The sequence below is a fragment of the Meleagris gallopavo genome, chromosome 6 (genome assembly GCF_905368555.1).
Source record: "Meleagris gallopavo chromosome 6, MGAL_WU_HG_1.1, whole genome shotgun sequence".
In the NCBI taxonomy this organism is placed as follows: domain Eukaryota; kingdom Metazoa; phylum Chordata; class Aves; order Galliformes; family Phasianidae; genus Meleagris; species Meleagris gallopavo.
Window position 1 is genome coordinate 46,584,563 of NC_139409.1, and position 19,538 is coordinate 46,604,100.

At 38.1% G+C, this 19,538-nt stretch overlaps 1 protein-coding gene across 1 annotated transcript in view; it reads left to right on the plus strand.

Annotated features, from left to right (window-relative positions):
* Positions 1-19,538, plus strand: part of DPY19L1 (dpy-19 like C-mannosyltransferase 1) — a 48,884-nt gene that overhangs the window by 8,464 nt on the left and 20,882 nt on the right. The window contains exons 6-11 of the mRNA XM_085226604.1: positions 4,092-4,212; positions 5,638-5,731; positions 12,378-12,435; positions 15,317-15,408; positions 17,404-17,503; positions 18,477-18,554. Of these exons, the coding sequence (XP_085082730.1) occupies positions 4,092-4,212; positions 5,638-5,731; positions 12,378-12,435; positions 15,317-15,408; positions 17,404-17,503; positions 18,477-18,554 (543 nt within the window). The remainder of the gene's footprint in view (positions 1-4,091; positions 4,213-5,637; positions 5,732-12,377; positions 12,436-15,316; positions 15,409-17,403; positions 17,504-18,476; positions 18,555-19,538) is intronic.

A 19,538-nucleotide genomic window follows, 5' to 3' on the forward strand; every position in this document is an offset into this window, starting at 1 on the left:
GCTAACATACATGTATGCAACTCTCATTTAGCAGTTTGTTTTGCTTTTTATTTCCTTGCTAAGGAAGAAGTCAATGCTATAGACTAATGCTTCTGGTATCCTCTGTTGTGTCTTGTGGTTGGTTGGTTTGTTTTTAACTCCAAAGGGATTGCAATTCAGTTCTTGAAATGCAGTGTTACCAATGTGTGCTGCATTTGAATAATATATTCTCTTTAGCTGAGAAAGATGTATTGACTTCAGCTACAATCTGACATGGAAAAGACAAAGGTAACTGATCAAGTGAACTTACTCTTAACAGAATCCTCAGTATCACCATGAAATATGGTATGTTGGATGCTGAAAGCAAAACGAGAGTGATGAAATACGATGGCTGACATTCTGTTAAAACATTTAGTAGATTGCTGTGCAAAATATGTAGGATTGTCTGTTCATTTGGAGTTTTCTAGGTTCTTAGTGCCACATTGAATTTGGTGATACATTACGAGTTCATTCATCTTTTCTGTGCCTATGTGGGCATGAAAAGCAGGCAGTGGCCTCTCGGCTCCTTTTAGTCACTTAATACTTGATATCTAGCTTCTGTGTAAATATTTCACGATATCATAGAGGCACAGAATGGTTTGGCTTGGAAGGGACCTTTAAGCTCATCTAATTCCAACCGCCCTGCTACAGGCAGGATCACTTCCCTCTAGACCAGATTGTTCAAAACCCCATCCAGCCTGGCCTTGAATGCTTCCAGGGAGGGGGCATCCACAGCCTCACTGGGCAACCTGTTCAAGTGTTTCACTGCCCTTTTCTTAAATTTGTTTCTTGAATTTTCTTGTTTCTGTGTAACTGCATCTAAAAAGTAATTGATAGGAGCAACTTGACTTTTAAAGCTTGTTCTCCAGATTTATCCAGTTTGACTTGTGATAGGTGGTAGGAAAGTACTTTGTGGATTTATCTCTTGACAGTGAATTTTTTTTTTTTTCCTCCTGATACCCAGTAGCCAGTTATGTTTTTTGGGAGTGTTTCACTTCCATTTTAATTTTTAGGAGCTTTCTAGCTTATTTGGTGCAATAGCTGGCATTAAAACTGAATTTTAATAGTAGTAAAGGCTCTTCCAGTAGTTTTATAGTGAGTGATGGAAAGTGACAGAGAGGTAATGTGTTAATTTCATGCTAATAGCAGTTTGCTGTCTGGCTGTTCACCCTTATAGGACAGGAGGTATTTCTGTGTGTGGCAGTAGTGATGAAAATCTGAGTTGGAGAAATGAGTGTTTCAAAGACCCTTGTAGATTGGGGTTAAGTCTTAATCAGTGGCAACTGGTAAAAGGGATCAACTTTCCTACGTGGTCTTTAACAGCAGAGGACTGGCCCATAGAGGCTATCCTGGGTCTAACAGCCAGTCTTTTCTTTCCCAAGTTCTGCATTTACTGACTTATCCAATACAATACAGTACAAATTCCAGAAATGCCACTGTGTTCTAATTGACCTAGCAATTTTGTGCTACTGGCTTGCTTCCATTTTCATGCTCACGTTTGAACTGGTTCATGTGAAGTAGCTTTTGGCAAAGATGTTTCTGTTCTTTGTATGAAGTAAGTAAAAGTCTTGGGAGTGGGGAGGCTGGGGTTAGGGAGTATTCATGTGTAATAACATCTGCAGCTGACATAAGCACTTGTGACATAAAAAGATTAAGCTGTAATTTTTTTATGCAGGATTTGTTCAGCAAGAATGCTTTATTCGCTCAGTGTAAAGTCAGCTTCAGGGCTGGTGATGCAAGTATGCTGGACAGATGTCTCTAAGCTTCTATTTGCATTCTGTTGGCAGTGTACAACCACACTTAAGTGTTAAGAGAAATGATTTGGTGTTGGTTCCAAGTCCTGTTATTGCTTATGTGGAGTAGGGGTGAGTGTCTCATTTGTATACACATATGCACAATCAGCAGTGCCAGGACACAGATGTTCAGGAAACCCTCAGGAATTCAGGATGGTGTACTTTGCAGGACATGATGTTAAGGCAAGGAGTATGGGTCTAAACAAAAAGGTGTAGCTATATTTTGAATATGCAAGGTTTACATTATGGGAATGTGAAGACAATTGGACAAATTGAGTTATGATGTCTAGAGCTCTAGTTTGAAAAGATAATCTAACCATAGAATTGCAGAAAAATTGAATGAAGAGATGTCTGAACATCACTTAGTAGCACCACTTTGTTTTAAGGGAGGTGAAGCAGGTTGCTAAGGACCATCTATGATTTGGTTTGGAGTATCTCCACCTCACTGGGCTTCCAGTGTTTGACCATCTTAATAAATAAAAATAAAATAAATCTTATGTGTAACTGGAGGGTCCTGTATTTCTGCTTATGGTTATTGGCTCTTGTCCTGTCACTGAGTGCAACTGAAAACTGTCTCAGAATTCTTTAGAATCATAGAATGACTGCTTGGAAGAGACCTCAGAAGATCACCTAGTTCAGGCCCCTCTGCCATGGACAAGGTTGCTAAGCCCTAAAACAGGCAGTAGATCAGGTTATGCAGAGCCCCTTCCAACTTGACACCTCTAGGGATGGGATGTCTACGACTTCTTGGACAGCCTGTACCACCACCATTTTCCCCAGCATCTAATCTAAATCTGCCCTCCTTTAATTTAAAACCATTCCTCTTGTCTTATTGCTATCTAGCCCTGTAAAAAAGTTTATTTCCCTCATATTTATAATCTCTCTTTAAATACTGAAAAGCCATAATGAAGTCTCCCAGGAGCCTTCTTCAGATTGAACAGGTCTGGTTCCTTCAGCCTGACTGCTGTTGCAGCCTGGAAAGATAGTGGGCTTCATCAAAAGAAGAGTGGCCATCAGGGTGAGGGAGGTAATTTCTCTACCTCTGCTCTGCCACTGTGATGCCCGGGGCCCCCACTGCAGGAAGGATGCAGAGTTGTTGGGTTGAGTCCAGAGGACAATCCCAAAGATGGTCAAAGAGCTGGAGCACCTCTCCTATGAAGAAAGGTTGAAGAAGCTCAGCCTATTTAGCTTGGAAAAGGGAAGTGTCCTGGGATACCTCACTGTGGTATCACAGACCTTCAAGCATTCTGGTGCTTGAAGAGAACGTACAAGCAGGAGGGGAATTGACATTTTATGTGAAGCAGTCTGTCATGGAAGTGTGTATGAAGCAAAGATGTGGAATTGAATTCTGTCATGTGGAAAAAATGGACCCATTGACATTCATTGTAGCTTGCTGAACATTAATGGAGACCAGAGTGTGTGAATACAGTGAGCCTGCCTACAGTGAGGCTCTTGTTCATTGCTGGTGAAAATGTGTAGCTAATGGTGGTGACTATGCTGAAAAACAGTGTTTTGTAGCTGAGAATTTGCTCTATCAATTAGTGTTATTGTGCTTTTTCTATCTCTTTTAGTTTCCATGGGAACAAATAGGAGGCATTACTTTCAACATGATCTATGTTTACTTTATTACCTAATGATAGCAGACTATAGCATTTAATGAAATGTAGCTATTTCAGTGATAACTGAAAGCAGAATAAGAACAACTGCCTCCTCCACTTCTACCTGCTGTTGGCTGAGCCTTGGCCTGTGGCAGCTCACTGGCAGCTGACTGGATCTGGCTGTCATCTGACATGGGGCAGCTACCTGGCTGTGCTCACAGAGGCCACCTTTGCAGCCCCCTGCTACCAAAACCTTGTTCCATAAGCCTAATGCACACTTTCTCAGAGATCAATTTATTATTCCCTGTATTGTATTCCCTTCGTATCCTTCTTAAAGATGTGACATAACAGTTTTATTAGTTGTGCAGGGAAAGAATAGGTGGAATCATACTTCCTGTACGTTTTTTTTTTTTTTTGTCTGGGACCAATCATGCTGCAGTGGTAAAATATCTTTTCAGTCTAGGGACCTTTGGGTTATAACTTTCAGAGCAGCTTAACTGGAATGGCCACGTTATTTATTTATGAACTCTGTAAGTCTGTTATATCTGACAGAGCATCTTGGTAATTTTATCCAATGACTTTGCTGTGAGATGAGTCACAGTTTTTCTGTGTGTGTAAAATACTGGTGTTTTCTGTGTCAGGTGTTGTTTTCAGAAACTTCTAATCCTTTTTTCCCACCTAGGTGGTCCTTGCCAGCTGGTACCGCATATATACCGCTGTTATGGATTTCCTTGGCGTGCCAACAAAGATGTGTTGGACGGTAAACAGAGGAAAAGATCTTAGTCCTGTTGAAAGTTGTGAGGGTGAGTTGCGTTTTGATTTACTTCCTTCCTGCAAGCATTTTGTTGTAGTTTCTAAGAACACCAGCGAGTAGAATGTGGGCTTTGTTTGTTAGATAGTTGCCCCTATCTAGGCTGAACTCCTATAGTGCCCTTCAAATGTGTATAGAGTCTGAGCCTGTGTAATATTGTGCTGTTATAAGATCTCCTGTTACAATTGGATGCATGGAATTTCTGTAGCTACTGTAGAATCTTCAATTTGTCCTAAGACAAAAACTTACTCTCTGTTTTTTTTCATAACAGAATGTGAGGAGTAGAGAGGGAAGGGAAAAAGATAACTACAAGGCTCCCTTTTGGACAGTATTTTGTGTTGTGACCTAATATTCAGACTTCATATCTTGGATTTGATACCAAACCTTGGATGCTGCCACTTTCTAGCTTTTTTAAAAATTCTTTTTTGAATGTGTAAGGCATTGTCTTTTAAGCTAAGCGTTATGCAATGGAAGTACTTTGCTGAGAAACACAGTCGAGACATTCTACAGTCAGTTTGTAAAGTTGTTTCATTTTGTCATTTCAACTGTCTTTGTGTGGTCACATATCGATATTTTTCTTCTTTGCACAAAACTATACAAACTCTCTTCAGAATGGTTCACTTACACATTTATTTGTTGTTTACTGCTTGTGACAAAATTAAATTACTGTTACTGGTGTTTTTTAAAAAACAGCAACAGTAAAAACACAAAAAGCCACCAACAACCAAATCCTACAGCTATTGAAGCTACCAAGTTTCGTGAGCATATCATCATCATCTTTTTTTTTTTTTTCTTGCTGTAATTTCAACAGTGTTGAATAAACATTTCTGTGTACCAGACTGAAGTTTTGCTAGCTTCTCTATAGTAAGCAAGGCTTTTTAAGCTGTTGTGCAGAAATTATTAGAGGCTGGAGAAATAATAAGAGAAAAAGGATAGGCATGTGAACACAGAAGTGTTTGTGAATGAGTAAATTGAAAGATGTGCATTATTAGAACATCTCTTGGCAACTAATGAAAGAAGAAAAAGCTCAGAGCATTGTGTGTGATACATTTAAAGATACGTTTATGCCTGAAGTGAGAGTAGAGGGAATACAGACTGGATCTAAAAGCCTTTATAAAGTCAAAACATCTTAGAGAATGTTGCTATGGTCATGCTTATCCTTTCTATACATTTCAGGTCTTTTTGTAGGCAGTGCTTCCCTCCTGCCCAAATACTATGCCTTTTTCTCCCTTTCTAAATTTACTTACTTATTTTTAGGAGTGCAATCTTTTCATTTAATCTTTCCAGTAATCTTTGTGACTTTTTTTTTTACCCTTTCTGTAAATATGTTAAGTTAGCAGTGTTCTTTATTATAATGATTGTGTTTTGTTCTCTAAACTATATGACCATTCATGTATATTTGCTGTTTGTTTATTAGGGTGGGGAGATCCTGCTTCCTTTTATGTTGCTGTGATTTTTCTTTTGAATGGACTGATGATGTCACTGTTCTTCATATATGGCACATACCTCAGGTAAGGCAGTTGAACTGAGTTATTTAACTGATATTAGCAGTTTGCTTTTACAGTAAAACAAACAAAGAAAAAGTACATGCTAAAATATGTTGAGGATTTATTGTTTGTTTGTACAGTACATTGCAATAAAAATGCTACTACATTATCACTAAAAATTACTAGGATAAACAATATTGTTTATTAAAATATATGCTGATGTTACTACAAAAACTTACAGGAGATTTCAGTGAAGTGGTATAATGTTGATACCACTGGGTTGTGGATTAAACTATATACTATGGTGCTTTTAAACCAGTTTTTGTATTTCTGTGCTCTTAAGGTTATCAATGTAACTCATGCTTAAAAAAAATACATTGAATAATACTGCACTTTTAACCAAGACTGGAGTTTTTACAATGCTTTTCTTCCAGTGGTACTGAATTTCCTTCAATTTTAATATAACGGAAGGGGTAAAATGTTTTGGAAGGTGACCTGTTATTTTGCAGACATACTTCCCTTTTTCACTGGATTTCTGTTTTCAGTATCTGTCTTTTAATTTCAGGAACTGTAAGATTCTTTCGTATATAAAATAGGCTCCATGTTCAGCAGAGAAATAGAAGCAGAAATATTGTACCTCTATTTTCATTTGCCAATTTTGCAGAAATGCAAAAAGCTGCTACATTTTCCTCCAATAGATGTGATTGTTTTTCCTCTTCTTTCCCTGGCTTCACTGCCTTGCGTTCTCTTGCTCTCACTGAGGCATGTGGTGAAATTCAGATAAAGAGCACATAGTGGGAGCTGAATCGACAGTGGAAAGAGGAAGTTGCCTAGTGTAACTGTCAGGCATTTTGGGGTAAAGAATGTATGTTTGTGTTCCCTAATGTGGAAAACGAACCTCTCGCTTTTTGAGGAAGTGGGTGAACTTTGAATCTTAATATCATTAAATTGCCATGTTTCTTTAAAGGAAGATGTGTGTAAAGCCATGTTACGTATATTTGTGTATTGAAAACTCAGTTCTATCTTAATTTTGCAATGTGTTCCTCAGATAATTCTCGAGTATCCTAAGCAGGTCAATTGTAAATATAAGTGATCTGCAATTTAGGTAGTCAAGATGACTAGAATATAAATTACTTTCAGCTGGGATTATAAAAAATAACAAGTGATTCTGCAGTTTTCTGCAGGTAGGATTTTGTCCTTATTTATTCTCGAGACATTTATATTTGGATACCAGATCTAGATAGCTGCTTAGATATTGTATGGGTTCAGAGGCTCCTCTAAGCCAAGGAAAGCCAATGTCTAAGCTTTTCTCAAGGGTAAAAAATAAAGGAACTGAATCTAGAGCAATGCCTTTCTACTGTGGTGAAGTAGGTAATCTTATGAATTGATGTAGCTCTCTTCCCTTAAGATGATCTTTAGTTATTGTTTTTTTTGTGACTTCTGGAAGTACTTGGCTCGTAGTGCTTGGCTCTTTTGATGTTGAGAAGCCATCCTCTAATATTGTCTAACTGGCCCTATATGATGGAGTGACAACACTGATGGACAAAGCAAGGGCAACTGATGTCATCCACCTGGACTTGTGGAAGGCCTTTGGCATGGTCCTGTGCCACATCCTTATCTCTAGATTGGAGAGATATGAGTTGGAAGGGTGGATTATTCAGTGGATAAGGAATTGTTTGGAAGGTCACCGCCAGGGTGGTTGTTGTCAATGGCTCTATGTCCAGCTGGAGGCTGAAGATGTGTGGTGTCCCTCCAGGAGTCTGTTTTGGGGCTGGTACTCATTTTTATCTGTGACATAGATGATGGGATTGAGTGCACCCTCAGCAAGTTTGCAGAGGACACCAGGCTTAGTGGTGCAATTAACATGTCGAAAGGAAGGGATGTTGAGGTTTGGTCACCTCAGTGCAGAAGGGACATCAAAGCGCTGGAGCTACAAGGCTTGTGAAGGGCTTGAAGAATGTGGCCTGTGAGGAGTGACTGAAAGAACTGGGGCTGTTTAGTCTGGGAAAGAGGAGGCTGAGGGGAGACTTTATTGCTCTCTTCAAATACCTGAAAGGTGATTGCAGCAGAGTGAGGTTGGTCTCTTCTCACTGGTGACAGGATGAGGGGAAATGTCCTCAAGTTGTGCCAGGGGAGGTTTAGGTTGGATATGAGGAAAAACCTCTTCACAGAAAGGATTGTTAAGCACTGGGACGGGCTCTCTGGAGAGGTGGTTGAGTCACCATCCCTGAATGTGTTTAAAAACCATTTGTGGTGCTCAGGACATGATTTAGCAGTGGGTTGTTAGAGTTAGGGTGGTATGGTTAAGTTATGGTTGGACGTGTTGATCTTGAGGGTCTTTTCCAACCTGAACAATTCTGTGATGCCATCCAGAGGGTCCTGGACAAACAGGAAAGCTGGGCCCATTTGAACCTAGTAAGGTTCAACAAGGTCAAGTGCAAGGTGTTGCACTCGAGTCAGGGCAATTCTAGGTATGTATACAGACTGGGAGAAGAGCTCCATGAGATAAGTCCTCTTCAGAAGGACTTAAGGGTCCCAGTGAATGAAAGATTTAACATGAGCCAGCAGTATGTGCTTGCAGCTTGGAAGGCCAACCCATATTCTGTGCTGCATCAAAACGGGAGTGGCCAGCTCGGTGAAGGAGGTGATTGTCCCCCTCTACTCTGCCCTTGTGATGCCCCACCTGGAATACCATGTCTAGATCTGCGGCCCCCAACACAGGAAAAATGTGGAGGTTTTAGAACAGGTCCAGAGGAGGACCGTGAAAATAATCAAAGGGCTGGAGAACCTCTCCTGTGAAGATAGGCTGAGGGAGCTGGGCTTGTCCAACTGGAAGAAGAGAAGGTTGGAAAGGGTTCTGCACAACCTCATCTACTGCCTGTTATAGGAGTCGGCAACACTGCCCACCGTAGATGGGATCTGAACTAGATGTTCTTTGAGGTCTCTTCCAACCGAAGCCATTCTATAATTTCTGAGTTTGTGAGCAACAGTCATCTCAAGCTTATATATTTTTTGTAGCTATTTTTTTTTTCCCATGTGTTCATGAGATGTCATCTTTTTCTTCCAGCCTTGATTTGCCTTTAGTCTCCTTATAGCTGGTGATGAAAGATGATAGGCTAGCGGAAAACCACTTTCTTATCTTTATTTTCTAATCTAGCTTGTGTTCTTACATCTATACATGCTGTACTCTGTTGTTCAAGGATTTCAGCAAGCAGAAATGTAGTTGGCTTTGTAGCAATAGTTTTTTTTGTTTGTTTTAGAACTGTTTTTAATGTTTAACTCCCCTAGCCAGTTTTTATCCCCAGCTTAGAAGATGACCAGATATTGTATGTCCCTGTCCTAGCAGTCACTCTGTATATGGCCAGTGTTAAGAAGGGGAGCCTTTAGAAGTAGCTGATGAGCTGGGTTTGCTATGGTGTGAAATACAACCACTGCTTAGTCAAAAACACTTCAGAATCTTCTTGTATGGTTTGTCAGCTTCAGATTTAGGAGCATTCTCTCCTACAACAATTGAAGGAATATGTTGAAAACTTGTTCTGAGATTGTTGTTTTTGTTTTTGTTTTTTTAATGGACAAATGAATGGTATTTATATGATAAGCACTTTATTTAATTGTAAGAATCTCTACCATTCCTTCTGCTCTTGCAGTTGAAGGACAGAAAGTGTAAAATGATTGTGAAATACTGCATCTCAAGGAGCTAACCATAAATTTCCTGCATCTCCTTCTGAAAGTACTTCCACAAGTTTAGTGTGATATGAGAATTTCAATAGAAGAGTTGTCTTTTTTTATATTGGCAGTAGGAAGGATTAACTTTATCTCCTATGCAATAGCATTGCACTCTTAGAAAATAACCATTCTTACTCTATACAAAATAGAACTCTGTGAAATAGAGAGTTATATGTGTTCAGTTCCTTTTCTGGAAAAGATGCAAGGTGCTTTTCCCTATTCTGTGCTGCAGATTATCTGATTATCTGATTTCTTCTCATGTGGTAGAATAGCAGATAGCTCTAAAGCATTCGTAATACAATAAAAATCCATAATACTCTAGACTTAAGTATGTCCAACCAACAGGCCTGCTTAATTGTAAACTTTTAACATTATTACATGGTTTCTAGCAATATTTTTTCATGTGTTTATTGAGCATAGCTTGAGCGTGAATGACAGTGGAATACTGTTGGGGGAAGAGTGCAGTGATATGTATTTGATTAGTGTTTCTGCTGTTAAGACCACATAATCAATATACAAATGATAATCGTCTCATTGAATGTGTGGTAATTAGCTAATCCAGGCATGCTTAAGGTAGGTTTATGGAATGTGCACGTTATACTTGCATTAATTCACTGTTTCTCAGAATATGTAGATTCAACAAATGGTGTATTTAATGGCTGCTTTGTTTGGCATGAAAGTAACATAAGTTAAATGAATCATAGAACCATAGAATCATAGTGTTGGAAGGACTTGCAAGATCATCTAGTCCAACCGTCCTCCCATCACCACTGCTACCACAAGCACTAAACCGTATCTCGCAGCTCCTCATCCAGGCGCCTCTTGAGCACTGCCAGGGATGGCGACTCCGCCACCTCCCTGGGCAGCCATTCCAGTGCCTGACCACTCTCTGAGAGAAAAAGTTTTTCCTCATGTCTAACCTAAACCTCCTCTGATACAACTTGCGGCCATTTTCTTGGGTCCTGTTTCATTGCCTGGGAGAAGAGGCCAAACCCCTCTTCACCCCAACCTCCCTTCAGGAAGCTGTAGATTGCAATGAGGTCTCCCCTGAGCCTCCTCTTCTCCAGACTAAACAATCCCAGCTCCCTCAGCCGCTCCTCATAAGGCTTGTGCTCCAGATCCCTCACCAGTTTCGTTGCCCTTCTCTGGACACGCTCCAGGGCCTCAATGTCTTCCCTGTAGTGAGGGGCCCAAAACTGAACACAATACTCGAGGTGCGGCCTCACCAGTGCTGAGTACAGAGGGATGATCGCCTCCCTGCTCCTGCTGGCCACACCATTTCTAATGCAGGCCAGCATGCCGTTGGCCCTCTTGACCACCTGGGCACACTGTCGGCTCATGTTCAGCCGAGCATCAACCAACACCCCCAGGTCCCTTTCTTCTTCACAGCACTCTTCACCCTTTCTTCACCCAGCCACTCAGCCCCAAGCCGGTAGAGCTGCATGGGGTTATTGTGGCCAAAGTGGCACTTGGCCTTGTTGAACCTCATCCCGTAATGTTCTATGTTAAAATCAAAACCAGATAATATTAAAATTCAAAATGTTAGTATATGTTTGGAAAAAAGAGATTTGTTACTTACATGTATCAATGATACTATGTATTTCATATGTGGCCCAAGACAATTCCTCTTTGCTCAGACAGGCTGAAAGGTTGGATACCCAAGCTTTGATGTTTCATCGCAGTCAAAGCTTTGCGGAAAACTTGAAGGCTTTTTTCTTTCTTTTTTTTTTTTTTAGCAAACATTTAATTTTGTTTCTAAAACTAAAATTTATTTATTTATTTAAATATTAAGCGTATTTATTTAATCATTTTGGGCTTAAGTATTGATGCTCTTAGTATTTGCAGAATAAAAGGTTACGTTTTATATGCAAGAATGCACGTTTCCTGGAGGTTGTTTTAGCACTCAGTTGGTATCTTTAATCCCAGGACTCAGTGATTCTGTTTGGTCTGCACATTAGTGATGGGTGAAGGATCTGAGAGGATGTAAAGATTTTGTTGTTTTTTTTTTCCCCTTAATCTTGAACAGCTGGCTGATACTTTTGTTAAGCAGCAGAAATAGTACTTTCCAATTCAGAGTAGAAATGCAAGTTCTTTTTTCACAAAAAGGTTGCTTGGTTTGTGTCACAGAACATTGGTAATAAGGTTTTATCTGTTTGAAAAGATTTGTTATCTGTGCTATTTTCAGGTGAGAAAAACTAAGTACTGTCTTGGGTTTTAGTGTTGGTTCCATGCTGCTTGTTATTCAGCACGTAGATCTGCTTTATTTAGAAACCTATAAAAATTCCTTAAGGGCTTAAGAAGCTTTTACACATCAGTGTCACAGTACTGCACATAAGAATTAGGCTGTGTCTTACATTGACTCTTCTGTATGAATTCATTTTTATATATGTTTGCTACCATGCTTGGTTTGATTGTCCTAATAAGATCTTAAGTTCAGACCGATATTTGCAAAGTCCTATGAGTGATTGCGCATGAAGGTTCTGAAGTTTTCTGATCGGTGTCTTAGGGAAGAAATATTTTGTTTATACTGCTTGGAATTTAAAAATGAATAAAAAAATGCTCTGCACTTCTTAGGACCAAGTTCTACGTACAGCAGATTAAACACCAGAAGTCAAAGCTGTAGGGTTCATTTTCATTGCTGATGTAATGATCTAAACCAAAGCTTGTGACAGGCAGAAGAGCAACTTCACAAATAATTTATATTAAAATTGGTGCTCTGCAGAAGAGAGTTGATGTGTGAAGAGGTGTCTGCTCTGGAGTAAACACTAGCTGTCTAGCTAGTCTTTTAATATCTTTTGTGCAATGTAGATTATTTTTCTGCAGTGCCCGAAAGCATTTTTGCTTTCCCCAGTAAACTTACCTATAAGCAAATGCACCGCATTTTTGAAGAAGCATCAGCTGTTAGGAAGTTCTCTTGTATTTATATTTCATGTTCTTTTCACAGCGGGAGCCGTCTAGGAGGCCTCATTACCGTGATGTGTTACTTTTTCAACCATGGAGAGGTAGGACTACCACCTTATTTTTCTTCCCTCTTTTTGAAGAGTAAGATTGATCTCATTTCCTTAAAGATAATTATGCTGCTGATCTAAATGAGAATGAATGTAAAAGGCTAATAGGAATAAGACATTACTGAATGCAAAATAGGTTACAATTTGTATGATGGATAGCACTGTAATGTATCACTTTAGATTTAAAAAATAAATAAAAATCAGAAGGGAAGTATGAAGTTATTCTGAGATTCACATCTTATTAGCACAAGAAGTTCAAGTTTCAGAACATCAAAATCTTTCTTCCCTGTTCCAGACATAATTGGACATAATTGGTGCATCATGTGCATAAGCCTCAGAAACAGTGGAAGTTTTCTTTAGATTGCTATGTATTTTATCTGAAATTCTTGAATACACATAGTGCAAATAAACCCCTGTACTACTGCCATTCTTTTTTGATGATAATTTGGAATTGGTATTTTATCCTTTGCTGGAAAGCTCTGACAAGAGTATACATTGTTTTGCCACGCTATGGCACAGTGAGTTCTACTGTCCTACTGGACACCCTGTAACAGAGCTCACGTCTCTCTTTAGATGACAGGAAACACACACAAATCTTTCACAATTATGTGTACTAATTTTGATGGTAATTGGCATACAACTTTGCATTTTTTTTACATTTTTAAACACCTGTTTTACACTATTAATTTAACATTTGTGGAATATCAGAACAATAAGCAGATAATCAAATGGTACTGATTCTGGTGATATCTTTGATAAAACAGTATTTTTAAAATGTCTTTAAGATTTTGGGAATCAAAATAGAAGGGACAAGATTGTATAAACGTGCTGTAAGGTTTCATAAATTCATTATTGTCTATGTTAAGTTTTTGTCCTTCATAATAAAGAATCTTTCTCATTTTTAGTGTGAATCTGTTGATAATCATTTTCTATCCATTGGTATGTCAAAAATGTCCTCTCCTTGAAATGTTTTCTTCTTCCATAATGCTTATGTCCAAAGCTGTGTACTCAAAACAATTTTATCCCCTGGTTAGCCTTCATGTAAAGTCTCTGAATGGACCAACCCTTTCATTTTCCTCCTTTAAGATAGGAAGTTACCAGGCTTCTTCTGCATCTCTTCTGGCTGACCTTCCTTGCAATTTGTGAACACAACTCTCTTTTTAGCAGTCCTTTCAGGAGCATATATTAACCATCATATATATTATATATATTATAAATATATATATTTTACATCAAAATATTTTTTTTTTTTTTTTTTGCGGGGAGGAAGGGGGATCAAACCTATTCTAATTCTCATTTGCCTTTTGTTACTTACAGAGTCAGCTTTGTTTTGCATGCAACAGAAGATAGGTAGAGGGGCTTAGGTGCTCTCAGCATTGAAGTTGCTCTATTTACTTCAGATTATATCATGCTAACTGATTGCAACAATGCAGAATGGAATTTCAGGCTCTAGGAGAATCTCCCTATCTCCTGTAGGCTGTGTTTGTGTGTTTTCTGGACACAGGTTCAATGCTATTTGTCCTACAGTGATAAGTCGCTAAAGGAAATGGGATTAGACAAAGGAGAGTGGCTAATACTATTGTGTAAGCTACATTTGTGGAAGAAAAGCTACAGAAATAATTTGTCAAAGCATGCTTATAGTTTTGCAAAAATTTTGCACACTAAGTAGGATAAGCACAATTCTCGCTGTTGCAACAGTAAGTAAATACAATTTGAAGATGTGTTTTGTTCAAACTATTTCTGCTAACTGTTGGGTGAAAGCCATCTAGGTACTAGCTATGTAGTTGTAATCAAAGATTTTGCTTACCTTCACTTGTAAGCCTTGGATTTAAATGTGATTGTGTTTCATTCATCCAGACCTAGAGTGGTTTGGTGTGTTGTGTTCCTTTGTTGTTTTTTTGAACAACAGATTCCACTTAAAATATGATTTCCTGCTGGTAGACTGCTTATGCATCAGAAAGAACTCTGTGTAAAATTGAAATAATCTGAAGGATGTTATTTAATCATATAGGAACATAGATTTAAGATAGAAAATTAGTATTAAGTAATGTTCCTAACTTTGAAGTTAGAATTTTTTTTTGATAACTATTGCCATGTGCACACATTTTCTAAAGAGGGGACAGAATATCAGTGAAGTAGGTGACCTGTTTGTCACAAACCCAAATAAATTAATGAAGAAGATATTGAGTTGATTTAATTGCATTATCTTTAACTTCAGTAGGCTAAAGAGTGAAGGAAACAATTTAGAATAGCTTTGTAAACTTTTGTTTGGTTTTACTAGCCTATCCTGGAGAGCAGATTTCATAAAATTTTCTGTCTTGTTGCTGCTAGAAATGTAAAATGTTTGTAAGCTAAATGATCTAATGTGATGAGGAGCATGTTGGCTTTTCCTCTCCCCACTCACGTTGTCCATGTAAGTGTAGCAAGTGACTGCCTGAAGTTGGGAATAATGCCAGTTACCTGAGTGACTTGTTAAGTTCAGCAGAAGCGGACATGAGCAGAGACTCTCCTGGCTGTTTTCTCAGATGTTCTCTATCTGTCACACTTAATTTTGGGAGAGTAGTAATCTGTCTTTTAGTTAAACAGTGCATCATAGACCTCAAGTCCTAAAGCTGCATCCTTTCTCCTTCTTTTTTTTGCATCCTGTCTTGTTGGTTTTCTTATTGTAGGGTGTTCTGTTTGATTTAATTTGTTTATTGTGCTGTTGGCTTTTTATTTTCTTTTTTTTTTTTTTTTTGGCTTGTACACAGAAGCTTGTGTAGTTTGGGGTTTGCTTTAATGAAGAGTTTTTGGTCTTTCATTTTCAAATACAGATGCATTGCTTTATGAAAGTATAGCACCAAACATTATCAGCTAACCCAGTTCTTATTTTTAGTGCACTCGTGTCATGTGGACTCCCCCTCTTCGTGAAAGTTTCTCATACCCATTCCTTGTGCTTCAGATGTTACTTTTGACCTATATTCTCAGGTACCTCTCAATTTATATTTAGCTTCTTACAGTGAGTTAAAAAAAAAAATGGAATGTGGGAGGAAACATATTTAAATGCATTTATTTAGATATTGTTATGCTATAGGAATATCATTAACATAGAAACTTTCCTGTGGCTGTTACATTGCAGATGCTGCACTGGTAGAGCTGTAGTCATGTTACTCATTTATTAAAAGGAAATTTTTTCAACTTGGAAGACATGATTAAAATAAATATCAGAATTACTATGTTGGGAAACACGTGTCAGAATTAAAAAAAAAAAAAAAAAAAAAAAAAATTTTTGGTTGATGTCACTTCTATCCCATGGAAAGCAAGCTATACTCCATGAATTGGTTTTGTTCCTCTTGGAGAGTGGTATGTTGATTACACTTAGAATAAGCTTATGCTATGAAACGGCGAATACAATAGCACCCATGAGCTATTACGTTCTTGCAATTCATGTGTTTATTAGTTCAGTCTTTCAAGCAATCTAACGATAATAATGCTGAGATGCCCCTGAGTTCATTAGCCCTGCTTTTCTGTGGTTGTTTCTGGCCTGCAATGTGATTGTGCCTTGCCTTTGGTTTGAAAAATAAGCATGGTTGTTAATACTAAGGGTTTTCCACTGAGTTCTGTTGCATCAGATTTGCAGTGTATTTATGTTTTAGCTGAACTTTGCATAACCACAGATTTTCCTTTATTAGATTATACTGACTTGTAGTTATTGGTGATTAAACCAAAAATGCTCACTCTCATCTGTCACTATCTTGTGTTTTTTAGGTAAGAAAAAAGATACAAAATAAAAGATACAAAAGTATTTTTAAAAATATTATTAGGAATAGTTTGTAGAGTGATTGCTAGATTATTTGAATGATAAATGTTCATTTAAGGCTAAATAGTTAAATGGAACAAAACCCAGTGAAATTAAATACACTGATCCCAGTGTATATGTTCTGTATCTGTAACTACGACACTTTTTATTAGATAGATGTGCTACTACTTCAAATCCTGGTGTGTGAAGTAGTAATGGAGCTTGTGTGCCTACCAATGACCAATGAAGAAGCAAGGTATTTAGTCTAGCCATTTCAGAAAGATTTCAAAAAGTTGACGCGATGTTTTAAGTCTTAACTTTCAGATTTTCAGCTGGAGTTCCTACTTCAAGAACCGTGTATGCTGGTCTTCTGACTAAATGTAGAACTATCTTTGAAACAGAATCTAGAATATGTTAGATTCGTGCTCAGCATGACTTCTAGTATTTAATCTCAAGGCTTTTTAGGAGAAACTGAAGAAAACTTTACAGAATTTGCCAAGGCTTCTGTAATCTGTTGAGTTTGGGTTCTTTTCAGCAGAATATTTATGATCTCCTAATCTTTTGGAGGCCACGTTGTGTGAATTTTGAATCATGGCATGTTTCTGATATGATCTCTAAGCTAGAGTTAAATAATTAAAAAAAAAACACTTTTCTGCAGGAGATGGAAAACAGGCTGTTTTCAGTCTAAGGTGAGTTTTGTGCATTTGTCATTGCCCTGAAATCCTGTGCTAGGACCACTGGCGAAAAGTTGTGGAGAGGAAATACGGAAGAAATGAGAGAAAGAAAGAGTGAAATCACTGTCAGATGCAGACTTCTATGAGAATAATTGTGATTCTGGCTGAAATAAAAATAGTTGTGACCTGACTGCAGTTGCTACAAGAAGGTGGACTACACAGAGTGCTCCAGCTTGAATTCCTGCATTACATGCTCTCAGAAAAATACATGCTTGGAAAAGGGTGACTCATCAAATCGTTAAGACACATTAGCACTATTGTTTTTGGGAAGTTAAGGAAAAATGATACTAAATTTACTCGAGCAGTGTTACTTTGCATAGATTGTTATTGCTTGCTAACTTCCAAGTTAACTTTTGTTTTCATTCCATTCATTCTCTTGTGTTTCTTGATAATATGCAAATATCTGTGTAGTTTAACTTACTGATACCTATTCTGTCTCTTTTTCCCAAGGATTCCGAATGTTAATAAAGGAAGCTTGATTGCACTGTGTGTTTCTAATATCTTTTTCATGCTTCCCTGGCAGTTTGCTCAGTTTGTTCTTTTAACTCAGGTAAGACCATATTCACCTCTACACGGCCTTTTTGTTTACTTTAAGCAAATTGACTATTTTGTACAGGCAGCCATTGAGTATACAATTATCTTGATGCTTTCATTTCAGCTAGAGTTGCTGTCAGGGAAGATTCACCCCACTTACCACACCAGGTTTTTTCCTAGTCTTTAAAGTTGCTCCATTTAAAAGCCTTTTTTTTTTTTTTTTATGAGGACTAAACAAATTCCTTTTCCCTTAAAAGCAACCTTCAGCATAGGATCATCACATTAGAACAAATGCAGAACATAAGAAAACTTTGTACACTGAAATACAAAAATAAAAAAGGCATTGATCTTGCATTGCTTTTGGCTCTTCAGAATTTTTTAAATAGAGCAAAGTTTGCATGGCATGTGATAGCTGGCATAATTTTTTTAACTATGTAAAATATTATAAGAAATGCTTTGCTGTACCCAGTTTTAGATGCTGGACTTGAAATTTGAAATTATAGTTTTAGCTCATAGTTTCATGATTTTTCCTTATGTTTTTAACAAGCTACCAAATCAGTGACTCTAGGTTTTTTTTCAGCACCAAATTGTGGATGTTCTCATGCTTTGCTGAAAATGTGGGGCTAGATAATGTTAATCAATGCTTATGTTTGTGTTTTGTTTTTGTTTTTTTTTTTTTTAATCTCTTTTCTCATGGATGATGTGTTCAGTGCTGTATTGCAATGACTTACATTTCTGTAATGCTGAATACTTGCTCCTTGGATGCTCAAGTGTGTTTGATAACTGTTATTAAGAGCAGAAAAATTCATGTTTCTTGAAACAAGCAGTTATAAAATGTTGACATATTTATTTAGCAAAAAAAAAAAAAAAGCAACAAAAGCTTGTGTATGATTATTTGAATACTTACATTTGTGTATGAACACATATCTGTTAGAGCAACTTGACCACTGCAGATTGTTTTAACTTTTCTTTTTTGCTTTTGATTCTAGATAGCTTCATTGTTTGCTGTGTGTATTATGGGTTATATTGACTCCTGCAAATTACAGAAGATACTCTCTGTTCATATGGTATATATATTTTTTTCCAACTTAAGTCTTATCAAACTGTTCAGGACTTGAAAAGGCATTATGTCTGAAGTGTTTTCCTTAGTTATAAGATGATTGAAAAGATAGAAGAATAGAATAGAATCGTTCATTTGGAAGGAACTGTCAAGTATCATCAAGCCCAGCAGCCTGGCCATTTAATCAAAAGCTGAAGCACCTTAACAAGAGTGTTGCCCAAATGCATCTTGAACACTGGCAGGCCTGGGGCATCAACAACCTGTTCTCCAGAGTTTGACCACCCTCACACTAAAGAAATTATTCTTAATGTCCACTCTGGCTCTCTGTCGATGGCTTTGTGCCGTTCCCACCATGGAATCTGTGCCCAGGAGCAGAGCCTGACAACTCTCTGCTTCCCCTTCTCAGGGAGTTGCAGAGAGAGGTGAGATCTCCTCTCAGCCTCTTCTCCAGGAGGACCCAAATCTAGTCCAACCCAAGTGTCCTCAGATTCTCTTTCTAGCCCAGTCATCAGTTGTGTAACCTCCTCTGGAAGCTTTCAAGGACCTTAATGTCCTTATTATACTGTGGAGCCCAGGGCTGCATGCAGTATTCAAGGTGAGGCTTCACCAACACTAATTACAGCAGGAGAATCATTTTTTCTAACCAACTGGTTATGCTGTCTTTAATACACCTGAAATGTGTTTTGCCTTCTTGGCTGCTGGGCACACTGCTGCCTCCTTCTGTGCCTGCTGGCACCTACCTCCCATCTGTACTTGTGGTGAGAATCATTTCATCTTGCATGAAGAACCCAGCATTTCCTTTTGTTGAACTTCATGCTATCAATGATTGCACGATGTGCCAATGTATTTAGATCCCTTTGCAAGGCCTCCCTTGCCTCAAGAGGGGAAACAGCAATGGATGGAGGAGCCTGGATTTAAATATTTGATCCTAAATGTGTATATCAGACAGAAATGACAATCTGTCTGATGCATTGGAATTTCCAAACTCCAG